The sequence below is a fragment of the Schistocerca gregaria genome, chromosome 7 (assembly GCF_023897955.1).
Source record: "Schistocerca gregaria isolate iqSchGreg1 chromosome 7, iqSchGreg1.2, whole genome shotgun sequence".
NCBI lineage: Eukaryota > Metazoa > Arthropoda > Insecta > Orthoptera > Acrididae > Schistocerca > Schistocerca gregaria.
The window spans coordinates 376907096-376933984 of NC_064926.1; the positions used below are offsets into that span (position 1 = coordinate 376907096).

Below are 26889 nucleotides of genomic sequence, written 5' to 3' on the forward strand. Positions count from 1 at the left end.
GCGAGACCGTCACTGCGTGTGGCGCGCATGGCGGCCACTGTAGCGCCTGCTGCCCCTGTTCAGGAACCACACGTTTGTCTGGCCTCTCAACATATACCCCTCCATTGTGGTTGCAGCTATGGTACGGCCATCTGTATCGCTGAGGAACGCAAGCCTCCCCACCAACGACAAGGTCCATGGTTCATGGGACTGTTACTGGAACCATATAGTTTCATATCGAACGTGGGTTTTCCACCTGCAACTTCAGTGGCGTCACTCGCGTGATGTCACTTTAGTTGCATATGGAAAGCCGGCTTTTTCTTGGGGATGAGGGGCGAATGCGCCTAGAATGCGAGACCGCCACTGCGTGTGGCGCGCATGGCGGCCACTGTAGCGCCTGCTGCCCCTGTTCAGGAACCACACGTTTGTCTGGCCTCTCAACATATACCCCTCCATTGTGGTCGCAGCTATGGTACGGCCATCTGTATCGCTGAGGAACGCAAGCCTCCCCACGAACGACAAGGTCCATGGTTCATGGGACTGTTACTGGAACCATATAGTTTCATATCAAACGTGGGTGTTTCCACCCGCAACTTCAATGGCGTCACTCGCGTGACATCATCTTAGTTGCATATTGAAAGCCAGCTTTTTCTTGGGGATGACGGGCGAATGAGCCTCGAATGCTAGACCGCCACTGCGTGTGGCGCGCACGGCGGCCACTGTAGCGCCAGCGGCGGCTACCGGAAGGCCGCGGCGGGCCGGCCGGCGGCGGCTGTGGTGGGGGCGGCCCACGCCCGCGGCCCGCGCTGCTCGGCGGCCGGCGCCAGTGTGGCCACCGCCGACGCCCCGCCATGTCCAGCAGCCCGGCGCGCGACCGCCTGGATCTGGAGATGCACGCCGTGCCGCCAGCCGGCGACGACGCGGATGGCGGCGACGGGCAGCCGCAGCGCTTCGAGGTGTTCGCCGTGGCGGACGAGTGGCGCTCGCTGGGCCAGCTGACGAGGGAGGTGCCGCCGCGGGCAGAGCACTACCGCGACTTCACCAACTCGCCGCACGCCTACCGGCCCACGCTCGACGAGCTGCACGAGGGCAAGTACTCCGGCAAGGTAAGTCGCCGCGCGCCGGGACCGCCCCCACCTGTTGCCGGACGCCGCCGGCTGCGCCACCGCGCGCTCTCGTGCCCGTCACCGCGTTTCGTCCACCTATCACCTAGCACTTGTACCCGTTTTATTTCGTCAACCGTTCGGGAAAGTGAAATTAGGTTTTCGGCAAAAAGTAGTATGCACAGCGGCACGTAATTTGCAGGTACAGTAGAGCGTCGATTAACCGAAGTAATTGGGGGACATGGGTGTTCGGAAAACTGGTTTGTTCGGATAATCGAACTGGACATGTTTATTTGCCATAAAGAAGTACTGTACAGTAAATTTATTCATAAAAGCCGGCATCTCTTTTAGTATTACAAAGTAACATACAAAGGCAACTTCAGTAGGAATATCTAGTATGTGGCACAGTTAATTAAACAAAAATATATACATACCACATACGCATTTTGTATGAACAATACACACAGTATACAAAATTAACGTTTAAAAAAATCCTTTACTTTGGTCTGTCTAAGCAAGCATACACGCTTACGAGCAGCTAAGTCACGTACTTTTTTCATTGGAGACATCTGAAACTGGTCACTTTCATCTTGGGCTTCAAACCATCGCAAGGCAGTATCTAAACAAGTGAACGCCTCAGAAGCTGCTGTTATACTTTCATCTTCACTTTCTGGAGCACTGACTGATGAGATGCTGGCGGCGTCGTCACCTTTATCAGTGACGACGTTTACCATCTCGCTGTCTTGCACGATTTGGTGTCCTGGATCTGCATCACCGATTTTCATCCATTCATGAACGTCTTCTTCATCACATTCGTGGCAATCTATTTCTTTCAGCATACCGAGAATTTCGGACATATCATTCTGTTCGTCATTTTTTTGGGAGTGAGGGGGATGATGGACGGTAGGGTGGGAGAGTAATAGGCGCGAGCGAGCACACAGTTCGGTTAAGCGGCCGTTCGTTTGACCGACGTTCCGATAATCGACGCTCTACTGTACCTCATGTAGGGATGGCGATTATCACCGCAGCAGCCGGTTTTAAGCTACGTCGGTTTTTCCCCACGCCAATTCAACCCAGCTGTTAAACCCTGCCGGCCGGAGTGGCCGTACGGTTCTAGGCGCTTCAGTCTGGAATCGCGCCACCGCTACGGTCGCAGGTTCGAATCCTGCCTCGGGCATGGATGTGTGTGATGTCCTTAGGTTAGTTAGGTTTAAGTAGTTCTAAGTTCTAGGCGACTGATGACCTCAGAAGTTAACTCGCATAGTGCTCAGAGCCATTTAAACCATTTTTTTTTGTTAAATGCTCTCAAAATAACCGGTGTCTGAAATTACCGATTTTCGTCTTTAATTCTCATTATTCCCTGTAATAAACGTAGAAATCGAATAAAGAATGAAAAACTGTGACTCTCTTGATTTCAGGATACATAGAATCAGAATATTAAACTAAATACATGAATAAAACAAAACTTAATCCGTCCACCGTTCCGTTTTCAAATGGTCCAAGTGGCTCTGAACACCATGGGACTTCACATCTGAGGTCATCAGTCCCCTAGAACTTAGAACTACTTATACCTAACTAACCTAAGGACATCACACACATCCATGCCCGAGGCAGGATTCGAACCTGCGGTCGTAGTGGTCGCGTGGTTCCAGACTGAAGCGCCTAGAACCGCACGGCCACACTGGCCGGTCGTTCCGTTTTCCTTGAAAAGTGATACGTAGTTGAATACTAGAAAAATCACCAGTACTCTCCTATATGTTCTGATTTTTTGAAACTCTGCCAAAAATCATACTGTAGTTGGGGATCTTATCACTGTTACGGACATTACGGATAGTTAGTCATAACAGGTGAAATCTGAGTTGAAGAACTCTGATTTTGTTTCAATTTGTCCGTTATCAAGGGCTACAAGTAGATAGAGAGGTATTTTATGTAGACATGCAGCTACAGATTAGCTACATGCTATTTTTATTGTTCACTATGAATGAATATTTAAGTTATTAATTTATTACTGTTACCATAGTAAAGGAAACTGGAGGGCAGCGTGGAGGGTAAAAATCATTTTCTGTAATAACGCAATATTTCAAACCAGTGTGAATTCTATTTAAAAAGGTTCATTTAAAAAAGAAAAAAAAATTAGTACTGCTGTTATAGCTAATATATATTTTGGTTTTTTGCCCGATAATTAATAAAAAGTTAAAAATAATGTTATAACCAAGACCGATCAAGGAACAAAAAATACCGGTTATTCGGAATTAAAATACCGGTATCTGTTTTAACAGGTCGGTTTTTCCCATCCCTAACCCCAATCTGTAGAAACGGAATTCTTATAGTACCAATCTGTTATTTGGCTGTCTGTTAAGACCACTTTTTCTAAGGATCAGGTATAGGTATCAAGTTGAAATTTAGGCAGATACATAGGTATACGATCTCTTGGTGGTATAAAAAATTCAAGCTTCTAAGTCAGTGTAATCAAAAGATACGGCCATATGTGTCACAATATTGATACTCATAAATTCACTCATCAAAACATACATACATAATTAAATTTGTACGGAAACCTCAAGCTCGAGTCCTAACCAGACTTGTCCAGTTTTTTTTGTACGTGTAATGTGCAATCAGTCGCTTTTTAAATGTGATACGGTTATTGTACCAGTAAATAGGTTTCCAACCATTGCAGTCTCGTCATTAAATGGAACTGTTACAGAGGCATTTTTTGGACCATGTTCGGCTCGATTGTTATGACTCCACTCCCTCGTGGTACCCATGACAAATTCATTCCGATAAAGTATTCATTCCGATAAAGTACATTTTGCTAGTTTACACACGCAAACACACAGTACTTACGCGCATTTGGTTTCACAGTAAACGATCACTGAACTCACATGCTCGAACATACGTTCAGTGCTTGTTTTAAATTTGTGTTATTGGAAAGGATAGCAGCGTTACCACATGGACATCAGCACTTAGCTGCACCTCGTCCAGAAAATATCGTTTCCGTGACACCGCAATCTGCGAATGAGAATGCAGCGAGTAGTAAAATAGTTAATGGCACTATAAATCTTATCACTTTCGAAAAGCGATTGTTTGCGTACTACAGTCGCACTACTTCATCCACAAGGGATGTAATGAATTCACGTAATTGTGTTGCACGTTTAATCCACTTAAAACTTGTATCAACCGAGATATTGAAGTAAATATGTTTTTGAATGGAACGATGCCATTTTATTAATGGTACTTTACAGCTCTGAAAAAGGGCATGTGCAGTGTTACAGTGGTTGTTAATGTTGACAGTGAAATTATTCATAAAATCATTCGAGAAACGTGCTGAATTTCAAACGCAAAGCGGCCGGAATCGTTTATTACGATGTAAACGCTGCCAAGTGTGGCTCTCGTGACGTTCATCGCAGCAAGTGCAATTTTTTCCAATTTTTTCTGCTAGTTCTTATGGCCGTCTACCGACGCAACTATCCTGCACACAATACCGTCGCTAGCCCAAGCTGTTAAGTGCTGCTGATCGTTAATGTATACACTCTCGATCATGCTTTCTAGTTTAGTGTTATGGTCAAAACAGTGGAACTGCATTTATTGCTATTTAAGAAGCTGTAGCTCCAAGGAAATTTTTTTCACACTCATATCGTCCATAGCTTTTGAGTTATGTATGATGTGTTGAATTTGGCATCCGAGTAGACGTGGCTCGAAGAGAATCTCTACATCTAGGCTTCCAAAAATTCATCTCTGATGCAACACTTTGACAATTCGGGTGTTTTCATGAAATCCTTGTTTATTTTGAAAGTTAACAGAAATTTGAAAGAACGAGAAACTCGTTCTGTTCAGGGATTACTTCAATTTCAAATCATAATTAATAACAAAGAAATCATCATTAAGTTAAAACAAATAAGTGTCGTCAAAACATTGAAAAGGAACACCATATTATTAATAGTTTTTCGCGTAGCATTTATTCACTTGCCACGGAACACTGGTGTGCATAGACAGTGTTTAAATATAATATGTATTTTTCTTTAAATGCTTTTTTCCGTGACTTAAATTTTGGGTTCTGAACTCAAAATCCTCTAGACCGATTTTTACTCTAGTTTTTTATTGCATCCATTTTCCAGCCAACGAAATTGTTTTGTAATATCATACACCTGTAAAGTCATAAACAATTCGAAGCTGAAAATTACAAATAAAAATTGTTTCCGCACTCATAGTATTAAAAGTACCTGAAATACAATTGTTTTATTTCATTATATTGGGTCATAGATATCTTTTGGCGACATCCTAAGATCCATCTGTTTCCTGTTAATACTTTTGCAGAAACGATGTATGCAGTACTTTAACTACAGCAGTGGAACTTAGAAGCTGTAAGTTAGTGACAATGAAATATTTTAAAATGAATTCTTTTTATTAACGAGAGCCTTATGTGTATACCATATTAGGTAAATTTTAGAGAAATTGGTATGAAAGATAATGGGGAAATGAATTTTAAATGTTTTGGAAGAATTACGTTCCGCACTGATTTATTGCTCTGCTCACAAAAAATCAAAGAGGTACGAGCCATAAACTACGTGTATTTTATAGATATTTACAATAGGCCACGATGCGTTCCAAGTCTTAAATCATCATCAAGCGGCCATTTAGTAGCATATTAACACATGACTGTAGCATTCTTATAAATTAAATTTCGAAGTATCAGGTACATGAGGAATTCGGTTCGCTCGACTGAAGATTTGTTCCAAAAGACTGGAAAGTTTTACAGGATACACTAATTCACAAAAAGGAACTAAAAGTAATCCGCAGAACTGTAGACCATTTTCAGTAATAATGAGTTGTACTTGCATTATGGGACATTTATCTTGTTCAACCATTACGAAATAGTCAAAGATGTACTACTGACATACACCAAGCAAGGTTTCGTAAAATCTCTCTCTTCATTCATGTGAAGTAATGAGTTATCGACAAGGGCTCTCCTGTTGATTTCCGTACTCGAAAATTACCAGCAGAATACGGACACCGCTCATTACAAGTAGCTTTATAGCAAATGGCATTCTATGGTATATCATCTCAACTACGCGACTGAACTCGTGATTTCCTGCCAAAAGGGTCACAGTAAAGCATGGCTGATGGGAACTCTTGTGGTGAAACTCACGTCATATCTGGCGTTGCCCAAGTAGTGCGACAAAGCCTTGCTGCTCTTGATCTATATAAATCATTTGTGAGACAGTCTGAGGAGCCCTCTTAGTATGTTTGCAGATGACACTGTGGGTTAACGTCTAATGAATTCAGCAGAAGACCAAAACGGATTACAAAATTACTTAAACAAAGTACTTGAATATTGAGAAAAGTGTAAACTGATCACGATCAAAGAAAATCTTTTGCATTCCGCTTGAGTACTAAGTGAATTCCGTTTGATTTCTGTAATATAATAAATAAACAAATTTAGAGGTTGCCAGTTCAACGAATTGTCACGGGACTGCAATAAAAACAATTTAAATTCGAATGATGTAGAGAATGAATCAAAGACTCTGCTTTATTGGCAGAACATACGCGAAGTCACGGAAAAAGGACAGAGAATTACTAACTGTAGCAAGAATTAGTTTATAAATATTCATATACTGCTTACGTTATTTGTTCAGTGGGCCTTCTCTCAAGAAATACTGCTGAAGCCTCAGTTTGGTGTGTGGTTTCTTTCGGACATTCCTGCGGAAGTCAGGTTTATGCCTGTACTTAACTTTGCTTGTGTAACCGCTTTAAATGGTTAAGAAAGAGATACACTCTGCTTTTCTGTGTAAAGACTATGCATCATCGTGAGTGTAGCCTGTAATCAAACCTACAGCAATTTCAGTGTCACATTTTTCGAAAGTGAGAGGTGTGACAGGTTCTCTCCCTCAGGCAAAAAAAAGTGTGGACAGGGCTTGGGAGACGAGTTGGCAGTTTACCTTCAAAGTAAATTGCGTAAAAATAGGCGGAGGGACCCAATACTGTTAGATTACACTGTTGCCAATAAATCACGGGAACAGTAGCTACTGTAAAATATCTGGGAGTACCCGCCCCAAGTGGAACAGTCACATAAAACTATTATAGGTAAGCAGATGCCAGGCATGCACTGGAAGATTCGTAAGGATATGTAATGTATCAACGAAAGAAATAGCTTGCAAAATACACGTTCGATTCGAGAGTACGACGGACGTCCAGTACGTTAGGGAACTCATACATTTCTCGGCCAGTTTAGGTTGAAAAAGTGCGGGATTTGTTGTGGAATATTCACGCTTCAGCACCTACAGCTTGGTGACATTTTGATAAGTGGCGGTGCTATACCTAGCCTTCAAAATGGCGAATATGACGGAGGTGCGTTTCAAGCAGATAACTGCACCGAGTTTCCTTTGCGGGAAAACCGGAGCACCGCAGATATTAATAGGGGCATGCTGGCAATGAATAAAAGCACGGTGAGTCGTTGGGATAGGCGTCTGTGATCACCGCAACAAGGTCGCGAAGATCTGTACCATCTCCCGCGTGTTTGCCGGTCGCATACAGCCGTGACTCCTGTAAAATTGTAACGTGGGGACACTCTCATTCGAGGTGACCAGTCAAAAAACCGGACGTCTCTGTTGCTAGTGCTGACACACACCTCCACCAGTTGGGTTACTGAAAGGTATGTGCCCTTTGGAATCCTCGCCTCCTAACAGAAGACAGTAAAGGCTTTTTGCAGATGATGCTGTGGTGTATCGAGAGGTTGCAACAATGGAAAATTGTACTGAAATGCAGGAGGATCTGCAGCGAATTGACGCATGGTGCACGGAATGGCAATTGAATCTCAATGTAGACAAGTGTAATGTGATGCGAATACATAGAAAGATAGGTCCCTTATCATTTAGCTATAAAATAGCAGGTCAGCAACTGGAAGCAGTTAATTCCATAAATTATCTGGGAGTACGCATTAGGAGTGATTTAAAATGGAATGATCATATAAAGTTGATCGTCGGTAAAGCAGATGCCAGACTGAGATTCATTGGAAGAATCCTAAGGAAATGCAATCCGACAACAAAGGAAGTAGGTTACAGTACGCTTGTTCGCCCAATGCTTGAATACTGCTCAGCAGTGTGGGATCCGCACCAGGTAGGGTTGATAGAAGAGATAGAGAAGATCCAACGGAGAGCAGCGCGCTTCGTTACAGGATCATTTAGTAATTGCGAAAACGTTACGGAGATGATAGATAAACTCCAGTGGAAGACTCTGCAGGAGAGACGCTCAGTAGCTCGGTACGGGCTTTTGTTAAAGCTTCGAGAACATACCTTCACCGAAGAGTCAAGCAGTATATTGCTCCCTCCTACGTATATCTCGCGAAGAGACCATGAGGATAAAATCAGAGAGATTAGAGCCCACACAGAAACATACCGACAATCCTTCTTTCCACGTACAATACGAGACTGGAATAGAAGGGAGAACCGATAGAGGTACTCAGGGTACCCTCCGCCACACACTGTCAGGTGGCTTGCGGAGTATGGATGTAGATGTAGATGTAGATGTAAAGAGCAACGAAGGACCATTGCGCAGAATTCCTTGCGCGTTACGAGGCTGATCGTGACAGTTTTTTTGTCGAACATCGTCACAGGTGATGAAACATGGCTTCATCATTTTGAACCGGAAACCACTTCTCTTCTGAAGAAAAAGCTCAAAGCCACGCCATCCGTCGGTAAAGTAATGGCAACGATCTTCAGGGACTCTGTAGGGGTTACTCTGTTTGATGTGCTCCCTGGTTGGCAGAGGTGGCCGAGCGGTTTTAGGCGCCACAGTCTGGAACCGCGCGACCGTACGGTCGCAGGTTCGAATCCTGCCTCGGGCATGGATGTGTGTGATGTCTTTAGGTTAGTTAGGTTTAAGTAGTTCTAAGTTCTAGGGGACTGATGACCTTAGAAGTTAAGTCCCATAGTGCTCAGAGCCATTTGAACCATTTTGATGTCCTCCCTCAAGCTGCTACAATCAACCCTGAAGTATATTGTGCTACCCTCAGGAAACTGAAGAAACGACTGCCGCGTGTTCGTCGCCACAAAAATAGAAACGAGCTTTTCCTTCTCCATGACAACGCAAAACCTCACACAAGTCTGCGATCCGAGAGGAGCCCACAAAACTTGAGTGGATTGTTCTCCCTCAGCCATCCTACAAGACGGATCTCGCACCTTCTGACTCCCATCCGTTTGGGCAAAAGAAGGATGCACACTGCGGGATGCAGTACGTAAATGCTGAAATTATTGATACAACAAGACTTTGGCTCCAACGTCAATCAGTACGAGGGTCGGTCAAAAAGTAATGCCTCCCATTTTTTTTCTACTTAAAAAAATTAAGTTAAGTGAAAAATTTGAATTTGGCGCCATTCCTCAAACCTTCTTCTGCAATCCACTGCAGTAGTAACTTTCTGTGTCAACAGGTGGCAGCACAGCAGAAGTTTGTAAGATGGCCGACATCGATGTTCGTTTGAGACAGCGTTGTGTGATTGAATTCTTGAATGCAGAAGGTGAAATGTCCATACGCATTCATGAAAGACTGAAGAAGGTGTATGGTGTTGTGACAGTGGATGTCGTTAGACGATGGGTTCGTCGTTGTAAGGAAGCTGAAGGGCAAACACCGTTGACTGACGAAAAGCGGAGCGGCAGGCCGGTGAGTGCAGTGACTCCACACAACATTCAGCAAGTTAATGACATCATTCATGGTGACCGTCAGGTGACTGCAGATGAAGTGTGTCGCATTATTTCTCTTAGTAAAGGCAGTGTGATCACGATTATTAAACAATTGGGGTACTCAAAAGTTTGTGCACGGTGGGTTCCAAGAATGTTAACCGATCAGAATAAAGAGGCAAGGAAAACAATAGCCTCCCAACACTTGCAGCGCTTCCGTTTGGAGGGAGATGAGTTTCTGAAAAAAATTGTGACCGGGGACGAAACATGGGTGCATTTTTTTGAACCCGAATCAAAGAGGCAGTCAATGGAGTGGCGTCACACAAGCTCGCCGAGGAAGAAAAAATTCAAAACTGTGTGACCGGCAGGGAAAGTTATGGCAACAGTTTTCTGGGATACAGAGGGTGTGATTCTGGTTGATTTTTTGGAGCAGGGATGCACAATAAATTCTGTTCAATACGTCACAACCCTCAAAAAACTTAAAGCACGTCTTCAGCGAGTTCGCCCAACAAAATCAATGGCAGATGTTGTTCTTTTGCATGACAATGCAAGACCACACACCAGTCGTCACACCTCTGACGAGATTGTCAAAATTGGATGGGAAGTTTTGCCTCATCCCCCATACAGCCCTGACCTGGCACCATCAGACTTCCATCTGTTCGGGCCACTAAAAGAAGCTCATCGTGGGATTCATTTTGAAGATGAGGAGGCCGTCAAAACATCCGTGCGTCAATGGCTTAGGAAGCAGAGCTGTGATTTTTACCGTGCTGGGATACATGCCCTTGTTCAAAGATGGACCAAAACTGTAGAGATGGGCGGAGATTACATTGAAAAATGACAAAATGATCCTCAATGTTGTGGTTTTCAACCTATGTAATTGCATTTAAATTTCCTGACAATTAAACATAGAAAAAAAATAGGAGGCATTACTTTTTGACTGACCCTCGTATATTGGTACCATGCGGGCATGCAGGCACTCCAGTAAGGTGGTGTAAGGCCGTCACATTGGACGGAGGTTAAGCTGAAAAATAGGGTTTTGTAGCCAAGAGTGGGGAACAATATGGTGTATTGGAATCCTGAATAGAACCAGTCTGATTTCTGAAGAATGCCCCTCTCAATGCTCGACGCCAAACTTGACACTTTACGACGTAGGACTGATGGAGAAGATAAACAAGATCCATCGAAGAGCGGCAGGTTTTGTCATGGGTTCCTTTAGTAAGTGGCTGACCCTATAAGGAAGGCACTGCACATTGCAGAAAAGTTTGATTTTAAAATTTCAAAATCAGACGTTCTATGAAGAGTCACGCAACAAATAACTTCCTTCAACATACATCTCGGGAAATGATCGCCACACACCTTGAGGGGGCTTGAAGATCATTGGCGTGGGTGTAGAACAGCTTCCTTCAGACACGAGTAACTTGACAGATGTGTATGTGTCTGCAGTAGTTCGTAAGGGGGTGTATAAGCAAGTGCTGTAAACTGCTTCAGTAAGAGAGCGAATAGTGTGGTGTTGTGTTTGAATTGGTGACGATGAGAGAGATATGGGAGAGGGTGCCGTTACATTGCTTACTCCTCGCGGACATTTGCGCACATAGCGGGTAACAGTCAAAAGAGTCACATGAGCTTCATCTACGTGACACTGAGGAGAGATTCCGGATTTAATCCAGAGCACAGACGCAAAGAAAACAGTGATCGGCTACTTCATGCTTTCAATATCTCCCTCCTTTCGCGGCGAAATACAGGCTGTGAAATTATTCTTACATGTCCGAAATTCGAGCCCGATACCTGCGCGTGCGGTAGTGACTTCACTTATCTCTGCTCCAGAGACTTGTTAATGAACTCACACCTGTTACCGGTTAAAAAACATTTCACTCCGTAGCACTTTACGCTCTTAAGCCATCTCCGATTGTCGTAGCAACCCTTGTTTTCGAAAAATATTAAAATTTGTGATAAGATTACACGACACACGAAGTGTTTCGAGAGCAGGTCCTCATCGTCAGGTAAGACATACAAGATTATTTATGAATGGTTAGTAGTTTTCAAAGATTCCTTATTTTTTCCCTGAAGACGAAATCTTTGACGAATTCTATGTCTCTGAGTTAAAATTAAAATTACGAATAATTCCCAACCATGACCACAGTTAAAACTAAAATGGGAAACTCCAACCTGTTTGTTTTTGCGGTCCAAAGTGAAACGGCTGTCTGCATTGATAACTGATCTTCCATCTCTATTGTATCGCTGATCGTAAAGTAATAAATATTCTGACCTATTTCTGTAGATCCTGCGGTCATTACCATTGCTAGAAACTGCCACACTTCACACTTGTCCAATCTAGAACACTTTAACATTTAAATGAGTACATTGTACGACTTAGTTCTGAACCCTCCATTTTTGTTTACGAGAACTCTGTATTATTTCATCGTATAACTTGGGAGCGTAAGTTAGAATTTACAGCTATTAGCTAGACCATTGGCCGCCAGCATCGCTGACTCAGCATATGAACCTTGCAACTGTGGCCGGCCGCGGTGGCCGTGCTGTTCTAGGCGCTTCAGTCCGGAACCGCACGACTGCTACGGTCGCAGGTTCGAATCCTGCCTCGGGCATGGATGTGTGTGATGTCCTTAGGTTAGATTTAAGTAGTTCTAAGTTCTAGGGGACTGATGACCTCAGATGTTAAGTTCCATAGTGCTCATAGCCATTTGAACCATTTTGCAACTGTGAACATATACGAAGTGGAATTGAGCTGAATCGTATTTCTACTCATTGAGCGTCAGGTGTAGCGTATCGTGTACAAAGAGAAAAATTATGTATACAGGGTAACCAAAAGTCCGATAACATATGAAAATCCACTAATTTGGGGAATTATCTACGTAGGGTGTTAAAAATTGACACAAATGCCTGAATTGTCACGGAATTTTATTGAAACCGAAGACGAGTGCAAAAACTGGCGAACAGATGTTGCTGGACAGCAACACATCGCATGAGATTCGTCTACTAAATAAGCTGTGGTTAGAGGAGTCAGGTACTCCGCCTCATACAGCTACACGTATGAAAGATCTATTTTGCAAGTCGTTTGGTGAGCACCGCTCGCTGAGCCGCCAAGTCCGTCGGGCTTGGCCACCCAGGTCTCCAGACTTCAATTCGTGCGATTATTAGTTGTGGGGTTTCCTGAAGTCGCTAGACTACCGCGATCGTCCGACGTCATTAAGGATGCTAAACACATCATTTAAATGAATACATTATACGACTTATGTCTGAACCCTCTCTTTTTTTTCTTTATTTTATTTCCAATTCACCATCTGGGACGGAATGGCAGCTGCATAGGCGCTGCTCTTCAGCAGAAAGACATTACAAGTAGACAGGAAGGCATTTAAAACAATATAAAGAAGTAAACACGGCGGAACATAGAAACAAAAAAGACTGAACAAGGAGAAGGAAGCATACAAAAAGCGGCGACTGTAAAACGGAGGTAAAAATCTAAAACGTATTTTACACAAAAAATCACACATTGTAAGGATTAAAAGGCACCAGGCAAAGTACGGCCAGAGCATAAAAAGTCGCAGAACGGTTAAAACAGCCACGTGAAGGACGGCACAGCATTGAACAATCATGGATATACACAGGTCGAGCACACAATAAAAACTTGATGAATAAAAACCAGGAGGATCTGCAAGGGGTGGGGGATGAGGGAGAAGGGTAAAGGAGGCGAAAAGGAGAGGAGAGAAAGGGGGATGAAGTGGGGGGGGGGGGAGCTGAAGGATGGCCAGGGAGGAAAGGGATGGGAGAGGAAAACAGCCGAGGAGGGAGTGCAGCGATTTGGGGGGGGGGGGGGAATCCGCTCTGGGAGAAGGAGGAGAGAGGAAAAGGGGGGCCTCTGGGTAGGAAGGGGGGGGGGGGACAAGGCCAGGCTACAGTTGGTAGGAAGGGTAAATGTCATGGCGAAGTTTAACATCCGAGAGGGGGAGCTGCTGGACAGTGCCCTGATGAAGAAGATGGAGGGTGTAGAGGTGGAGAGAGAAAGGGATACAGCGATAGAGGTGCGACAACAGGCGGGGGGTGGAGAGAAGGGGTGGGGGAAAAGGAGGAGGTGGGGGAAGGGGATGAGGTCATACAGGAGTCGTGTGGGGGAAGGAAGGTGGATACGGAAGGCAAGGCGTAGTGAGTGTGCAGCATTCTAGGATTTGGAGGGCCTTCTAAGAGTGGGGGCAGCGGGGCACAGATCCAGGTAAAGCTTGCATAAGAGAGGGTAAGATGGATGAGGGATTTGTAGGTGTGGAGGATGGTGCAAGGATGTAGTCCCCATGTCTGGCCAGACAGGAGTTTCAGGAGGTGGAGTTGCGAACGGACTTTCTGGATGGTCAGGAGATGAGGGGTCCAGATGAGATGACAGTCGAGGGTGAGGCCAAGGTATCTCCAGGTGGGTGTGAGCTGGATGGGATGACCACAAATGATTAGGTAGAAATCATGGAGACGGAAGGAGCAGATGATGCGGCCTATGACGACTACCCCAGTTTTGGAGCAGTTGATGTGAAGGAACCACTAGTTACACCAAGTGGTGCCCTCTTTTTTTTTTATGAGAACACTACATTATTTCATGGTAGAACTTACGCTTCAAGGTAATTATTTACAGCTACATTACCTGAATACACTGTACATACTGTTCACAACATTGTTCCTTGACTACAGGTATTGTTGATGAATGACGGTCGATATTTTGAGAATTTGTTATAAAGAACATCGTCTTTGCTAAAAATCAATTGTTTTGCTACTTATTGCTTTTGTATCACATGAAGCGCCATTTGTTGGTCATTTAGTGCACCTACTCTGCTTTCAATAAAACCCAGTACGGTTTCAAGCATGTGTGACAAACTTTACCTCTCTACCTACATTACTCGGTGAAGTGTTCAGATTTCAAATGTTAACGGACTTTTGGGTCATTCTGTGATTATATGAGAAAATAAAAATGTCTTCCTAAATACTGGTACTTCGTGTAAAAAAATGCCAATGCCTTTGCTGAGAGACTAGCTTTCTTAACAGACGTACTCCGACTCGCTATGATTACGATGTGCTAGATAACATACTTTAAATAACATTACTCAAGAATAAGATGTGAGTGAGTGCTTTAGTAATGGTCAAGGTTACTACAATCAAGACATGAATGCGCTCACGTGTGAGTAATTTCTTTACCTTAGTATCCTTATTTCCTTTCGAAGTAAAATTTTACATAGCCAACGCACTCGTCTTGATAATATATATTCTTTGTTCGAGGGACGTACAATGAGAAATGCAACACATTTTAATCTGAAAGCAGGTTGGTTTTATTCAGGATTCCAATACACCATATGATTCCCCCACTCCTCTGGCTACAAAACCAAATTTTTCAACATAACCTCCGTCCAATGAGACTGTGTTACGCCACCTTAGGGGTAGAGCCTTTATGCCGGCATGATACCATTCATTGGGCCAAATACATGGAAGTCGGAAGTGCAAGATCCGAGCTGTGGGGTGGCTGAGGAAGAACAAACCAATTCAGTTTTGTGAGTTCATCTCGGGTGCGCACACTTGTCTGAGGTTTTGCGTTGTCATGGAGAAGGAAAAGTGAGTTTGCATTTTTGAGGCGACGAACACGCTGCAGTGATTTCTTCAGTTCCCTGAATGTAGCACAATACACTTCAGAGTTGACTGTAGCAGCATGAGAGAGGACATCAATCAGAGTAACTTCTTCAGAGACGCAGAAGATCGTCGCCATGACTTTACCGACGGATGGTGTGGCTTTGAACGTTTTCTTCAGAAGAGAGGTGGTGTGGCGCCACTTCATAGATTGCCGTTTAGTTTCCCGTTCGAAGTGATGAACCCATGTTTCATCACCTGTGACGATGTTCGACAAAACTCTCACGATCAGCCTCGTAACGCACAAGCAATTCAACACAGTGGTCCTTCGTTGCTCTGTTATGTTCTTCTGTTAGGCAGCGAGGATTCCAACTGGCACACACCTTCGAGTAATGCAGGTAGTGTACAAGTGTGAGAGCAATGCGAAAAGAAACTTCCTGGCAGATTAAAACTGCGTGCTGGACCTAGATTCGAATTTGGCACCTTTGTCTTTCGCGGGCAAGTTCTCTACCATCTGGGCTACACAGGCACGACTCATGCACCGTCCCCACAGCTTTACTTCCTCCGGTAACCCCGTCTCCTACTTTCCAAATTTCACAGAAGCTCTCCTGCGAAACTTGCAAAACTAGCACTCCAGGAAGAAAGGATATTGCGGAGACATGGCTTTGCCACAGCCTGAGGGATGATTCCAGAATGAAATTTCCACTCTGCAGCGTAGTGTGCGCTGATATGAAATTTCCTGATTGACTAAAACTCTGCTGGCCAAGGTACGGTTTGGTAAGCACGAAGATAAGCAGTATAAACTCTCGCCATGTGTGGGCAGGCACTATCTACCTGCCATTTAAGCCCAGGATGGCTTGCGATGAAGGGCAACAAAACGGGGCGTGAACATCGTCGACGAACCGCTGTGCTGTACGAGTGCCGCTGATGAGAACAAGGGATCCTGCTACGAAAACAAATGGCACACCAAACCATCACCACTGGTTGTTGGGCTGTATGGCGGGCGACATTCAGGTTGGTATGTCACCGCTGCCCGGGGCGTCTTCAGACACATCTTCAATGCTCCTCTGGGATCGATGTGAAGGGGTACTCATCAATGAAGACAATTCTACTCCAGTCAGTGTGATTCCAGGCCGAATGTACCCCTACATCACTGCAAACGGGCTTGTTAGTGTACAGAGGTCAACGTTAGTTGCTGCAAGGGGCGGCATGAGCTCTGTGATCCGCCTATTAATGATCTTTCTGGTCACTGAAGCACCAGTTGCACTTCGGATCTATAATAACGATGAATCTAGGACTCTGTGTGGACGGCTGCTCGGTCCTCACTTTTTGTCTTCTTCTAGGTCACCAATTTACTTCTTAACGCTGTGTTGGGCCGTGGTTCACCCATTCCTGCCAACGTCATCGAATACTGGGATCACTCCTATTCATATGCCGAGCGTTCCACCTATTGCTCCAACCGGCTTCTTCGAGCTCAGCTTCAAGTCCTCTTTCAAATGCTGACACCTGCGTGTAGTGTTCACGCGCCTGTCTGCGAGGCATAGTTACTGTCCTACTGAACAGATGGAACGAAATTTGCAAAGACTTTATGCCCTGGTATTGACATGTCCCTTGTTCCCTGTCCTTGCCAGCTGCGCGGCGAAATTGCACTGCAGTGTTGCACATTCGCTCATCGGCCGCCGAAGTTTACAATTTTGCGTTTTCCGTCGATACTTGCATGAACATCAATTTGCATAACTCCTTTGTGGTGGATCTTTTATTCATTTATTTTATTTTATTCTTAAATATATTTTCTGCCCACAAGAAGAAGCCTTTGTCCAGGCTCGCGACTGTAAATGCACGCTGTTGTCGCTGTATCATATCTACAGTGTCATTTTTAACGGGCTAGGTAGACTAGTGGCATTTACCGTCACGGTAGCTCAGCGTGATCGGTCAGGGGATCGGGCACCTCTTGTAATAAAAAATTGAGTAAAGCTTTCATCGAAAGGCTTTGAGAGATGTCATGCGACGTCCGTAAATAACCAGTCTCGCCGAAAAAGAAATACAACGAAGAAATAGATAAAAAGTGGTAAATAGTGAACCTGAAAACTGCATGTTCGCGAATCGAATCCCTGTCAGACGCCGTAATTTTTCAGTCTACGCGAGCGTTCACCTCTCAGTGATGTTGAAGATATGATAGGAACGACATGATTTTCGAATTCCAAGTAAATCAGCAGGTCCCGTGTTTCCGGTGTGATTACTGGCGTCCTGAACATCGTTTTTAAGGGACTACCAGCGAAACACGCCATAATAATTCACCTTTCTCACACTTTTCAGCCTCATTTCATTCAAGGAGCTTCATAAGCGCTTAGGGCGAATTGAATACGATATACTTTTAATAGCTTCCATGATGAAACTCTTGTCGCAGTCAGATTGATTCTGTTCGTATGTAAAGTACCCCAGCGGCAAGACACAACCAATAACTTCACCGTGCAATTCCAATGGGAATACAACCGATGACAGCGCCACTAAAGCGGAGTTATTAAATACAGAATTCAGCAATTGCTTCAGCAAAGACGAAGTGCCGGTGTATGTGGCCGAGCGGTTCTAGGCGCTTCAGTCCGGATCCGCGCTGCTGCTACGGTTGCAGGTTCGAATCCTGCCTCGGGCATGGATGTGTGTGATGTCCTTAGGTTAGTTAGGTTTAAGTAGTTCTAAGTCTACGAGACTGATGACTTCGATGGTAAGTCCCAAGTGCTTAAAGCCATTTGAGTCATTTCAAAGACGAAGTAAATTTTCTTGAATCTGAATCGAGAACAATTGCCGGCATGATTAACTTAGAACAAGATATCCTCGAAATAGAGAAGCAGTTTAAAACACTTAATATAGGTAAGTATTCCGGTCCAGACTGCATACCAATAAAGTTTCTCTCAAGAGTATGGTGAATGTAACAGCCTTATACTTAGCAGTGATGCATAACAGCTCGCTTGACGAAAGATGCGCGCCAAAAGAATGAAAAGTTGCACAGGTAACAGCAATATTCATGAAAGAAAATAGGAATAGTCCGCACAATTACAGAGCAATATCAGTAACGTCAATTAGCAGAATGATTTTGCAACATGTACTGTGTTCTAACAATATGAACTGCCTCGAAAGTAACTGGTTATTTACACACAGTCAGGACAGATTTAGAAAATGTCGCTCTTGTGGAAACACAACTAGCTCCTTATTCGCGCAAAGTAGTGAGTACTATCGACAGGAGACGTCAAACTGATTCCATATTTCGAGATTTCCAGGAGGCTTTACACATCGTTTCTCACAAGAAACTTCTATTAAATTGCGTGCCTATTGAGTATCGCTTCACTTGTGCGATTGGGTCCGAAGTTTTCCTCTTATAAAGGTAACAGTACGTAGTAATCGACGGCAAACAATCGATGTAAATAGACGTGATATCTGGCGTTCCCCAAGGAAGTGTTATAGACTCTGCTGTTCCTAATCTACATAAACGATTTAGAAGATAATATGAGCAGCCCTCTTAGATAGTTTGCAGATGATGCTGTCATTTACCATCCAGCAAAGTCATCAGAAAATCGATATCAAATGCAAAATGACTTAGAGACGATCTCTCAATGGATCGAAAAGTGGCAATTGTCTCTCAACAAGGAAAAGTGTGAGGTCATCCACATGAGTCCAAAACGAAATCTGTTAAATTTCGTTTACCCGATAAATGACACGAATCTAAAGACTGTTAAATTCAACTAAATACTTATGGATTACAAGTACGAGTAACTGAAATTGGAACGATCAAATAGATAATGTTGTGGGGAAGACAAACCAAAGAATATGTTTTACTGGCACAGCACTTAGAAAATGCAACAGGTCTACTAAAAGAGACTGCCTACATGAAGCTTTTTCGTCTTCTGCTAGAGTACTGCTGTGTTGTACAGCATCGTCAGTAGATAGGGTTGAGGAACAAGACACAGCCAGGGCAAAAGCACCACAGGTGCAAAGATGCGAGCTGGTGCCATTGCCTTTGAGATTCGCCACTTGTCCAAGTTCCACAGCGCCACGGTCGGCGCTGAGGATGAAGATATCAACTTCTCCTAGGCCAACTGCCGGCTGAATAGAATCCACCAATAAGTGGGTGACAACGGTCAGAAGCCTACTCGGAAGAGAGAAGAGCAGCTCTCGCCCACTTGATTATAGATCATCGTGCTGGACTGACTTAGACTGGGAACGTCATTTAGGAAACTCTCAGATGCGAACAGACATTTGTTGTACATTATATTTGCTATGTACTGTGTAGTTTACCTACGATTATTTGCACTTAGCCATTGAGGGCCTTTTTTGTGTCTGCAGTGTTGCAGACTTCATTATTCAAGTCACGAAGATAAGTAAACCTTCTCCTATCCTGTTGCCTGACCCTGGGGCATAGCTGTGGAACAGTGGCAGGGAGAAATTGTTTTACCGGTGCACTGCACCAGAAGGCGTTCCACGAACTCATGAACTCGGCCCACGATAACAGCAGTGGGAACTCGGCCTCCACAGCAGTAGCGACGACACGTTTACGAAACTGGCGACGACGTTTTACAAAACGGAGGACATCGAAAAAGTTCATTGCGAAATAGGGTAAAGAGTGTCCGGATATGATCAGCGAATTGGTATAGCAAGGCGTTTGTAGCTGCGGCGAGATCTTTTCACGAAGTTTCAGTCACCAACTTTCTCCTCTGAATGTGAAAATGTTGTCGATAACTAAGACACAAAGAAATGATCATCCTAAAAAAAATAAGAGAAATCAGAGCTCGTACAGAAAGATTTGTGTGTTATTTTTTCTCGCGCAATTTTACAGAAAGTAGACCCATAGAGAAAGAGTCTGAAGATGGTTTGCAGAACCCTCTTCCAGACACTTAGGTGTGAATTGCAGAGTATTTACGTAGATGTAGATGTAAGGAAACAACAACTACCGAACATACGTGTATCGCTAACGTGATCTACGTGACGTCAGTGTGCTTGGTTCACAAAGCTGCCGGCGACATGCCTCACTCGTGATGAACAGTGTTATAGCCACCACTTCGTTACGATATAGAAGGATATCAAAGGTCTGCGATCGAGAGCTGAAGCAAATAGAGTATTGTACTGAAGGTTCGTCATTTTTACCGATTTCTGCCAATTGAGGCTGAATTAGTGTGGTTCAAAGCTTCTAACTGACCGCTGTGTAATATGACAGTTGCCGAGAACTTCCACCAATTCAGCATGGATTGTTTCAGAGTCACTATGTGGACATGCGAAACATTTTCCGAAAGACGAAAACCGAATTTCGGAAACCGTTCTTCGCTGTCGTGCTGAAATGCTAAGGTCTGAAGTGAACTTGCGAGCCTAGTTAAATAAGGTGTCTGAAATAGAGCTGTTCCAGTTTCTGATTTAGTCAGCGCAATCGCTATTACTCTTCACTTAAATGCTAGCGGTAGACAGTTTCACGGTCAGTCTAATATTTCTGCGCCTCCGTCGCTGCATAATAAGTTGAGTTGAGTTGTTTTGTAGGAAGAGACCAAACTGCGAGGTCATCGGTCTCGTCGGATCAGGGAAGGACGGGGAAGGAAGTCGGCCGTGTCCTTTCAGAGAAACCATCCCGGCGTTTGCCTGGAGCGGTTTTAGGGAAATCAAGTAAAACCTAAATCAGGGTGGCCGGAGTGCTTCCGTGACCAACAAGAAACGGTATTACGAAATCGGTTACGACATCCTGGTTTGGGAGCCCCATGCAAATATCGTGGGTTTCTCTCACTCAGCTGCAGAGGCGAATTACAGCACGATACTTGTCATTGGGCTGCCCCACTTATTTTGACTCCTCTAGAGGCTACGGTATTGTGATGCGCGGATTTCAGTGTGTACCAGGACTCCAGAAATGTAGCTCCGAACAAAAAATTCATTAATTACTTTTTTCAAGGAAAAAATTAAAACCTAATGACTACCGTTCATATATCGCAAGCACTGTATGTGCATGGCAGCCTTGATAGGCTGTGGATTGCACATGACAATGATGTGCTGGGTAGGGATTCGAATCCGGACTTTGGCCCTTCGGCGGAGATTCTGTTCTCGACTGAAGCAACCGCGGACGATTCACACTCAGACCCCAATATCCACGTGTTAGTATCTCTTCCCTTCTTTCCAGTACGTCAGGAGGTTTCACGGCAGAATACACGACATTTGTATGGAAGTATGGTGCCTGTTCTTTCGGATATGTTCGAAAGAATAGACAAAGCGCATTCAATAACTGATGTGCCTCCATCGGCAATCAATGCACCACTTTCAGTGCGGATGCACAATTACGTTCGATCTCCTGCGGGAATCACAAAGTAGCGAGCTTGGAGGACGTTGATAGGGACTGCAGATAAGTGGCGCTAGATGGGAATGTGGGTAGGCAGAGAGGCGTGCCGAGACAGTGTAACAGCGAAAAAGGTTGTCCATATGTCGCAATGGTTAGCGCGACCCCCTAGCAAGCAGATGATCTCAGATTCGAACTCCACTCCAGTTAATATTTTCACTCGTCGCTTCTGACTTCTTATAAAGCCCCGATGCAGCTGACATCAATAGTTCCTTCCCTTCCCTTTCCTTTCCTTTTCCCCCTCCACCTTATTCTGGTAACAACCTCTAAACTAAGAAGATACAACGTGTATGAGGACGCAATGAAAGTCTATTCTGTTATGTAAAAAACCTTAGTAGCTATCAATGTGCGAAAGCTATCTTTCGGTGGCAATACATCGTCGACAACATTGGTTCAAATTGCTCTAAGAACTATGGCACTTAACATCTGAGGTCATCAGTCCCCTAAACTTAGAACCACTTAAACCTAACGACATCACACACATCCATGCCCGAGGCAGGATTCGAACCTGCAACCACAGCAGCAGTGAGGTTCCGGACTGAAGCGCCTAGAACGGCTCGGCCACAACGGCCGGTCGACAACATGGTTCAACAGAAACAGCAGTTACATTCTTCACGAGAATGGACTGACAGGTAGTTACAATCGTGCAACGTTATTCGTGGCAGGATTAAAAAAATAAATAAAAATAAAATGGTTAAGTTTTTTGACAACTAATATGGCACCGAAGAAATCTGGTACCTATAAATGGCTGCTTGGGTGAAACATAGTACGACGGTGAACTATATTTTTGGAAGACTTAGTAGTTTTTATTTTGACGGTGTTGGCATTGCTGCAAAATGGTATGTTGTGATTGACCTGCCGTAGTCTCTTCAGAGAAGAACGGCCTCACAATTACTCCAGAAAATATGAAGTACGTCACTGTAAACTGGTTCTACTTCCATGGTGTGACACAGTGTCTACACACGCTAGCAAACAAGCAACGTTGTCGTTCTAGCTCAAATAATAACAGTTCTAGTTTATTGTCTTCCACGAAAATAACGTTATTTACGTTCAGAGTTTGTAAATATTAGTTGATGGATCGTTGAACAACCTGAGTTTTCCTCGTACATGTTTATAGTGAATAATTTTCTGTTTGGTCTGTCGAATTACGATCAACCAATGGAATGGAGTGAGCGTTGTACGTACTGTGTTAGTATGAGCGCCTCCGCTAGTGCCCAACAAACAGAAGGCAATATCGCACAGAGCGGACAAAATCAGTATCTTCAGGAAGAGGATTAAGCGAATTAATGCTGAATCGAACTTGAAATGCCGGCCGGGGTGGCCGAGCGGTTCTGGGCGCTATAGCCTGGAACCGCGCGACAGCTACGGTCGCAGGTTCGAATCCTGCCTCGGGCATGGATGTGTGTGATGTCCTTAGGTTAGTTAGGTTTAAGTAGTTCTAAGTTCTAGGGGACTGATGACCTCAGAAGTTAAGTCCCATAGTGCTCAGAGCCATTTTTGAACTTCAAATTTGCTACTAATAAAATTACTCATTTCATCATAAGAGCAAAATGAATAAATTATGTACAATAGATGCTGAAATATACTTCTTAATTTCTAATGTGTGAGGAAATTTGATTATCCCGCACTTCTTCCAGTCAAGAAGAAAAATTGAGACCACTGTTCAAACTACCAACATATATATGATATTATTCATAGACGTAGGGTCATGGTGGCAGCGGAGGACCTAGAGTGCAGGACGATGGGAAATAAGGCAATACGAATGTACGTACGCATGCATGTATGTGTGTGTTTTGTAAGAAATAATTATACGTCGTGGACTCTTTCTATACATCCACAAGTCCACAATACTTTTCCTATACGGCCCACGAGCCTAGGAAGAAAAAATGACAACGGACCATGGTTGTGACTCATTAATCCTGTAGTCAAAGGCTAACACACGTCTAAATTTCGTGAAGTGTATGGATTTAAAATTTATCTAAAATAAGAGCAAGTTGCCGATGTTTTCGTCAGGCTGATGTCACGAGATCTGTCCGTTTGATAGTACAATTTTCGCCGCATACACTTTTCTTGTAGAAGATGGCCTCATCTGCGAAATGCCTGAGATTTTTGCTAACACTACCCGCTAAGTCATTAACGTATAAGAATACAGCGACTGACCCATTGCACTCCACTGGGCCACATCAGATATTACTTTAGTGTCAGTAGATGACTCCCCAACCAGGATAATCAGCTGAATTCTCCCGTTATAACATTTTCAGTACAATCGCAAATCTAATTAGACATAACACGGGAATGTATTTCATTTAGAAGGCTTCGAGGCTGGTACTGAATAAAAAGCTTTACGAAAGTAAAGCTTCTGCTGTCCAAGGGACTGAGCTCATCACATGTGAAGAGTGGGAGTGGAGTTTCGCATGATCAATATTTTGAAACCCATGTTGACTACCTCGGAGAATGTAATTTGGTACCAGCTTCGTTCCTGTTTGAAATCAGAATGGGGTTCAGTTTTCTGCCACAATTGATTGTATGTGATATAGGGTGGTGGATCTTCGGCTGAATTCCTTTTTCTGCAGGTGGGTGTGAGCTGCGCTCGTTCCCAGTCACAGGTAACTTTTCTCTACTCAACGTATCCATGGTAAATTTTCATCAAAAACGGAGCTAATTCAAATGCGAATTCCTTGTAGATCGTGGCAGACTCCACTGCGCCCTAAGTCGTAGCGACTTAGGCTGTTTTTCAACACTACTTGTAGATTAGTATATCACTCAATTTACCAGCGGTTAAACTGATAAATGATGGCCGTCGGGGCTCATATCGAAGCGGAGCTTATCACTGAAGACAATTTTATCCCAGTCAGTGAGATTACATGTCGAAGACTTGTCTGGAAACGGCCCTGACAACGGTTGGATTCCAATCTTACTGTCGCCCTCCATACGGCCCGACGACCGGGGTTGATGGTCTGGGGTGCCATTTATTTTCATAGCAGGACCTCTCTGGTTGTCATCCACGGTACCCTTACAGCACTGCGGTAGGTCGACGAAATTGTGCTCCCAATTTTGTTGCCCTTCTTGGCAAGCCTCCTGGGCTTACATTTGAGCAAGATAGTGCCCGCCCGCAAACGGTGAGACTTTCAACTGATTGTCTCCTTGTTTGCCAAACCCTATCTTGACCAGGATCGTCGTTGGATCTCTCCCCAATTGAGAAGGTTTGTAGTATTATGGGCAGGGTCCAAGAAACAACTCGTATTTTGACGAGCGCCAGCTGGACGGAATTTGGCACGATGTCCCTCAAGGGGACGTCCAGCAGCTCTAACAACTACTGCCAAGCCTAATAACTGGATTCCTGATGGTCAGACGAGGACCAACGCATTACTACCTTGATCACTTTGTCAAGCTCTCTCTCTTGAATAAATCATCCAATTTTTCTGAAATGGTAATCATTTGTTTGTCTGTGCATGTACACTACTGGCCATTAAAATTGCTACACCAAGAGGAAATGCAGATGATAAACGGGTATTCATTGGACAAATATATTATAGTAGAACTGATATGTGATTACATTTTCACGCAGTTTGGGTGCATAGATCCTGAGAAATCAGTACCCAGAACAACCACCTCTGCCCGTAATAACGGCCTTGATACGCCTGGGCGTTGAGTCAAACAAAGTTCGGATGGCGTGTACAGATACAGCTGCCCATGCAGCTTCAACACGATACCAGAGAGTAGTGACTGGCGTATTGTGACGAGCCAGCTGCTCGGCAACCATTGACCAGACGTTTTCAGTTGGTGAGAGATCTGGAGAATGTGCGGGCCAGAGCAGCAGTCGAACATTTTCTGTATCTAGAAAGGCCCGTACAGGACCTGCAACATGCGGTCGTGCATTATCCTGCTGAAATGTAGGGTTTCGCAGGGATCGAATGAAGGGTAGAGCCACGGGTCGTAACACATCTCAAATTTAACGTCCACTGTTCAAAGTGCCGTCAACGCGAAAAGGAGGTGACCGAGACGTGTAACAGATGGCACCCCATACCATCACGCCGGATGAACGCCAGTATGGCGATGACAAATACACGGTTCCAGTGTGCGTTCACCGCGATGTCGTCAAACACGGATACGATCATCTTGATGCTGTAAACAGAACCTGGATTCATCTGAAAAAATGACGTTTTGCCATTCGTGCACCCAGGTTTGTCGTTGAGTACACCATCGCAAGCGCTCCAGTCTGTGATGCAGCGTGAAGGGTAACCGCAGCCATGGTCTCCGAGCTGATAGTCCATGCTGCTGCAAACGTCGTTGAACTGTTCGTGCAGATTGTTGTTGTCTTGCAAACGTCCCCATCTGTTGACTCATGGATCGAGACGTGGCTGCACGATCCGTTACAGGCATGCGGATAAGATGCCTGTCATCTCGACTGCTAGTAATACGAGGCCGTTTGGATCCAGCACGGCGTTCCGTATTACCCTCCTGAACCCACCGAATCGATATTCTGCTAATAGTCATTGGATCTCGACCAATGCGAGCAACAATGTCGCGATACGATAAACCGGAATAGTAATAGGCTACAATCCGACCTTTATCAAAGTCGGAAACGTGATGGTAAGCATTTCTCCTCCTTACACGAGGCATCACAACGTTTCACCAGGCAACGCCGGTCAACTGCTGTTTGTGTATGAGAAATAGGTTGGAAACTTTCCTCATGTCAGCACGTTGTAGGTTTCGCCACCGGCACCAACATCGTGTGAATGCTCTGAAGAGCTAATCATTTGCACATCACAACATCTTTTTCCTGTCGGTTAAATTTTGCGTCTGTAGCACATCATCTTCGTGGTGTAGCAATTTTAATGGTCAGTAGTGTACATAATGTCTACCGATATCCATCAAATTTGGATAATTCCTTTGTGGTGCATCGTTTTTTGTCTTAGAGCGTATTTCCTCTTACACCTATTTATAAACGGGATAATGCTTGTCGGCATACGGTACGTGACTCTATGAACTGTCAGCTTGATGTCAGATACTAACAGAACGTGTGTGGGACCAAATCTTATCTCAGTTCTGCCGCAATGCTAGTATCCAGGATACCAAGAATCAGTTACAAAAATTGTGGGCCACTTGGCCTCAGGAGAGGTTACAACTGCTTTATGACACCGTTCCTAACCGAATCAATGCATGC

The 26889-nt window shown here is 44.3% G+C and overlaps 1 protein-coding gene across 1 annotated transcript in view; it reads left to right on the forward strand.

The window, feature by feature from the left end:
* The first annotated feature begins 794 nt into the window (after positions 1 to 794).
* LOC126282164 (bumetanide-sensitive sodium-(potassium)-chloride cotransporter-like) overlaps positions 795 to 26889 on the forward strand; it is a 562271-nt gene continuing 536176 nt past the window's right edge. The window contains exon 1 of the mRNA XM_049981684.1: positions 795 to 1085. Within this exon, the coding sequence (XP_049837641.1) occupies positions 831 to 1085 (255 nt within the window). The 5' untranslated portion in view covers positions 795 to 830. The remainder of the gene's footprint in view (positions 1086 to 26889) is intronic.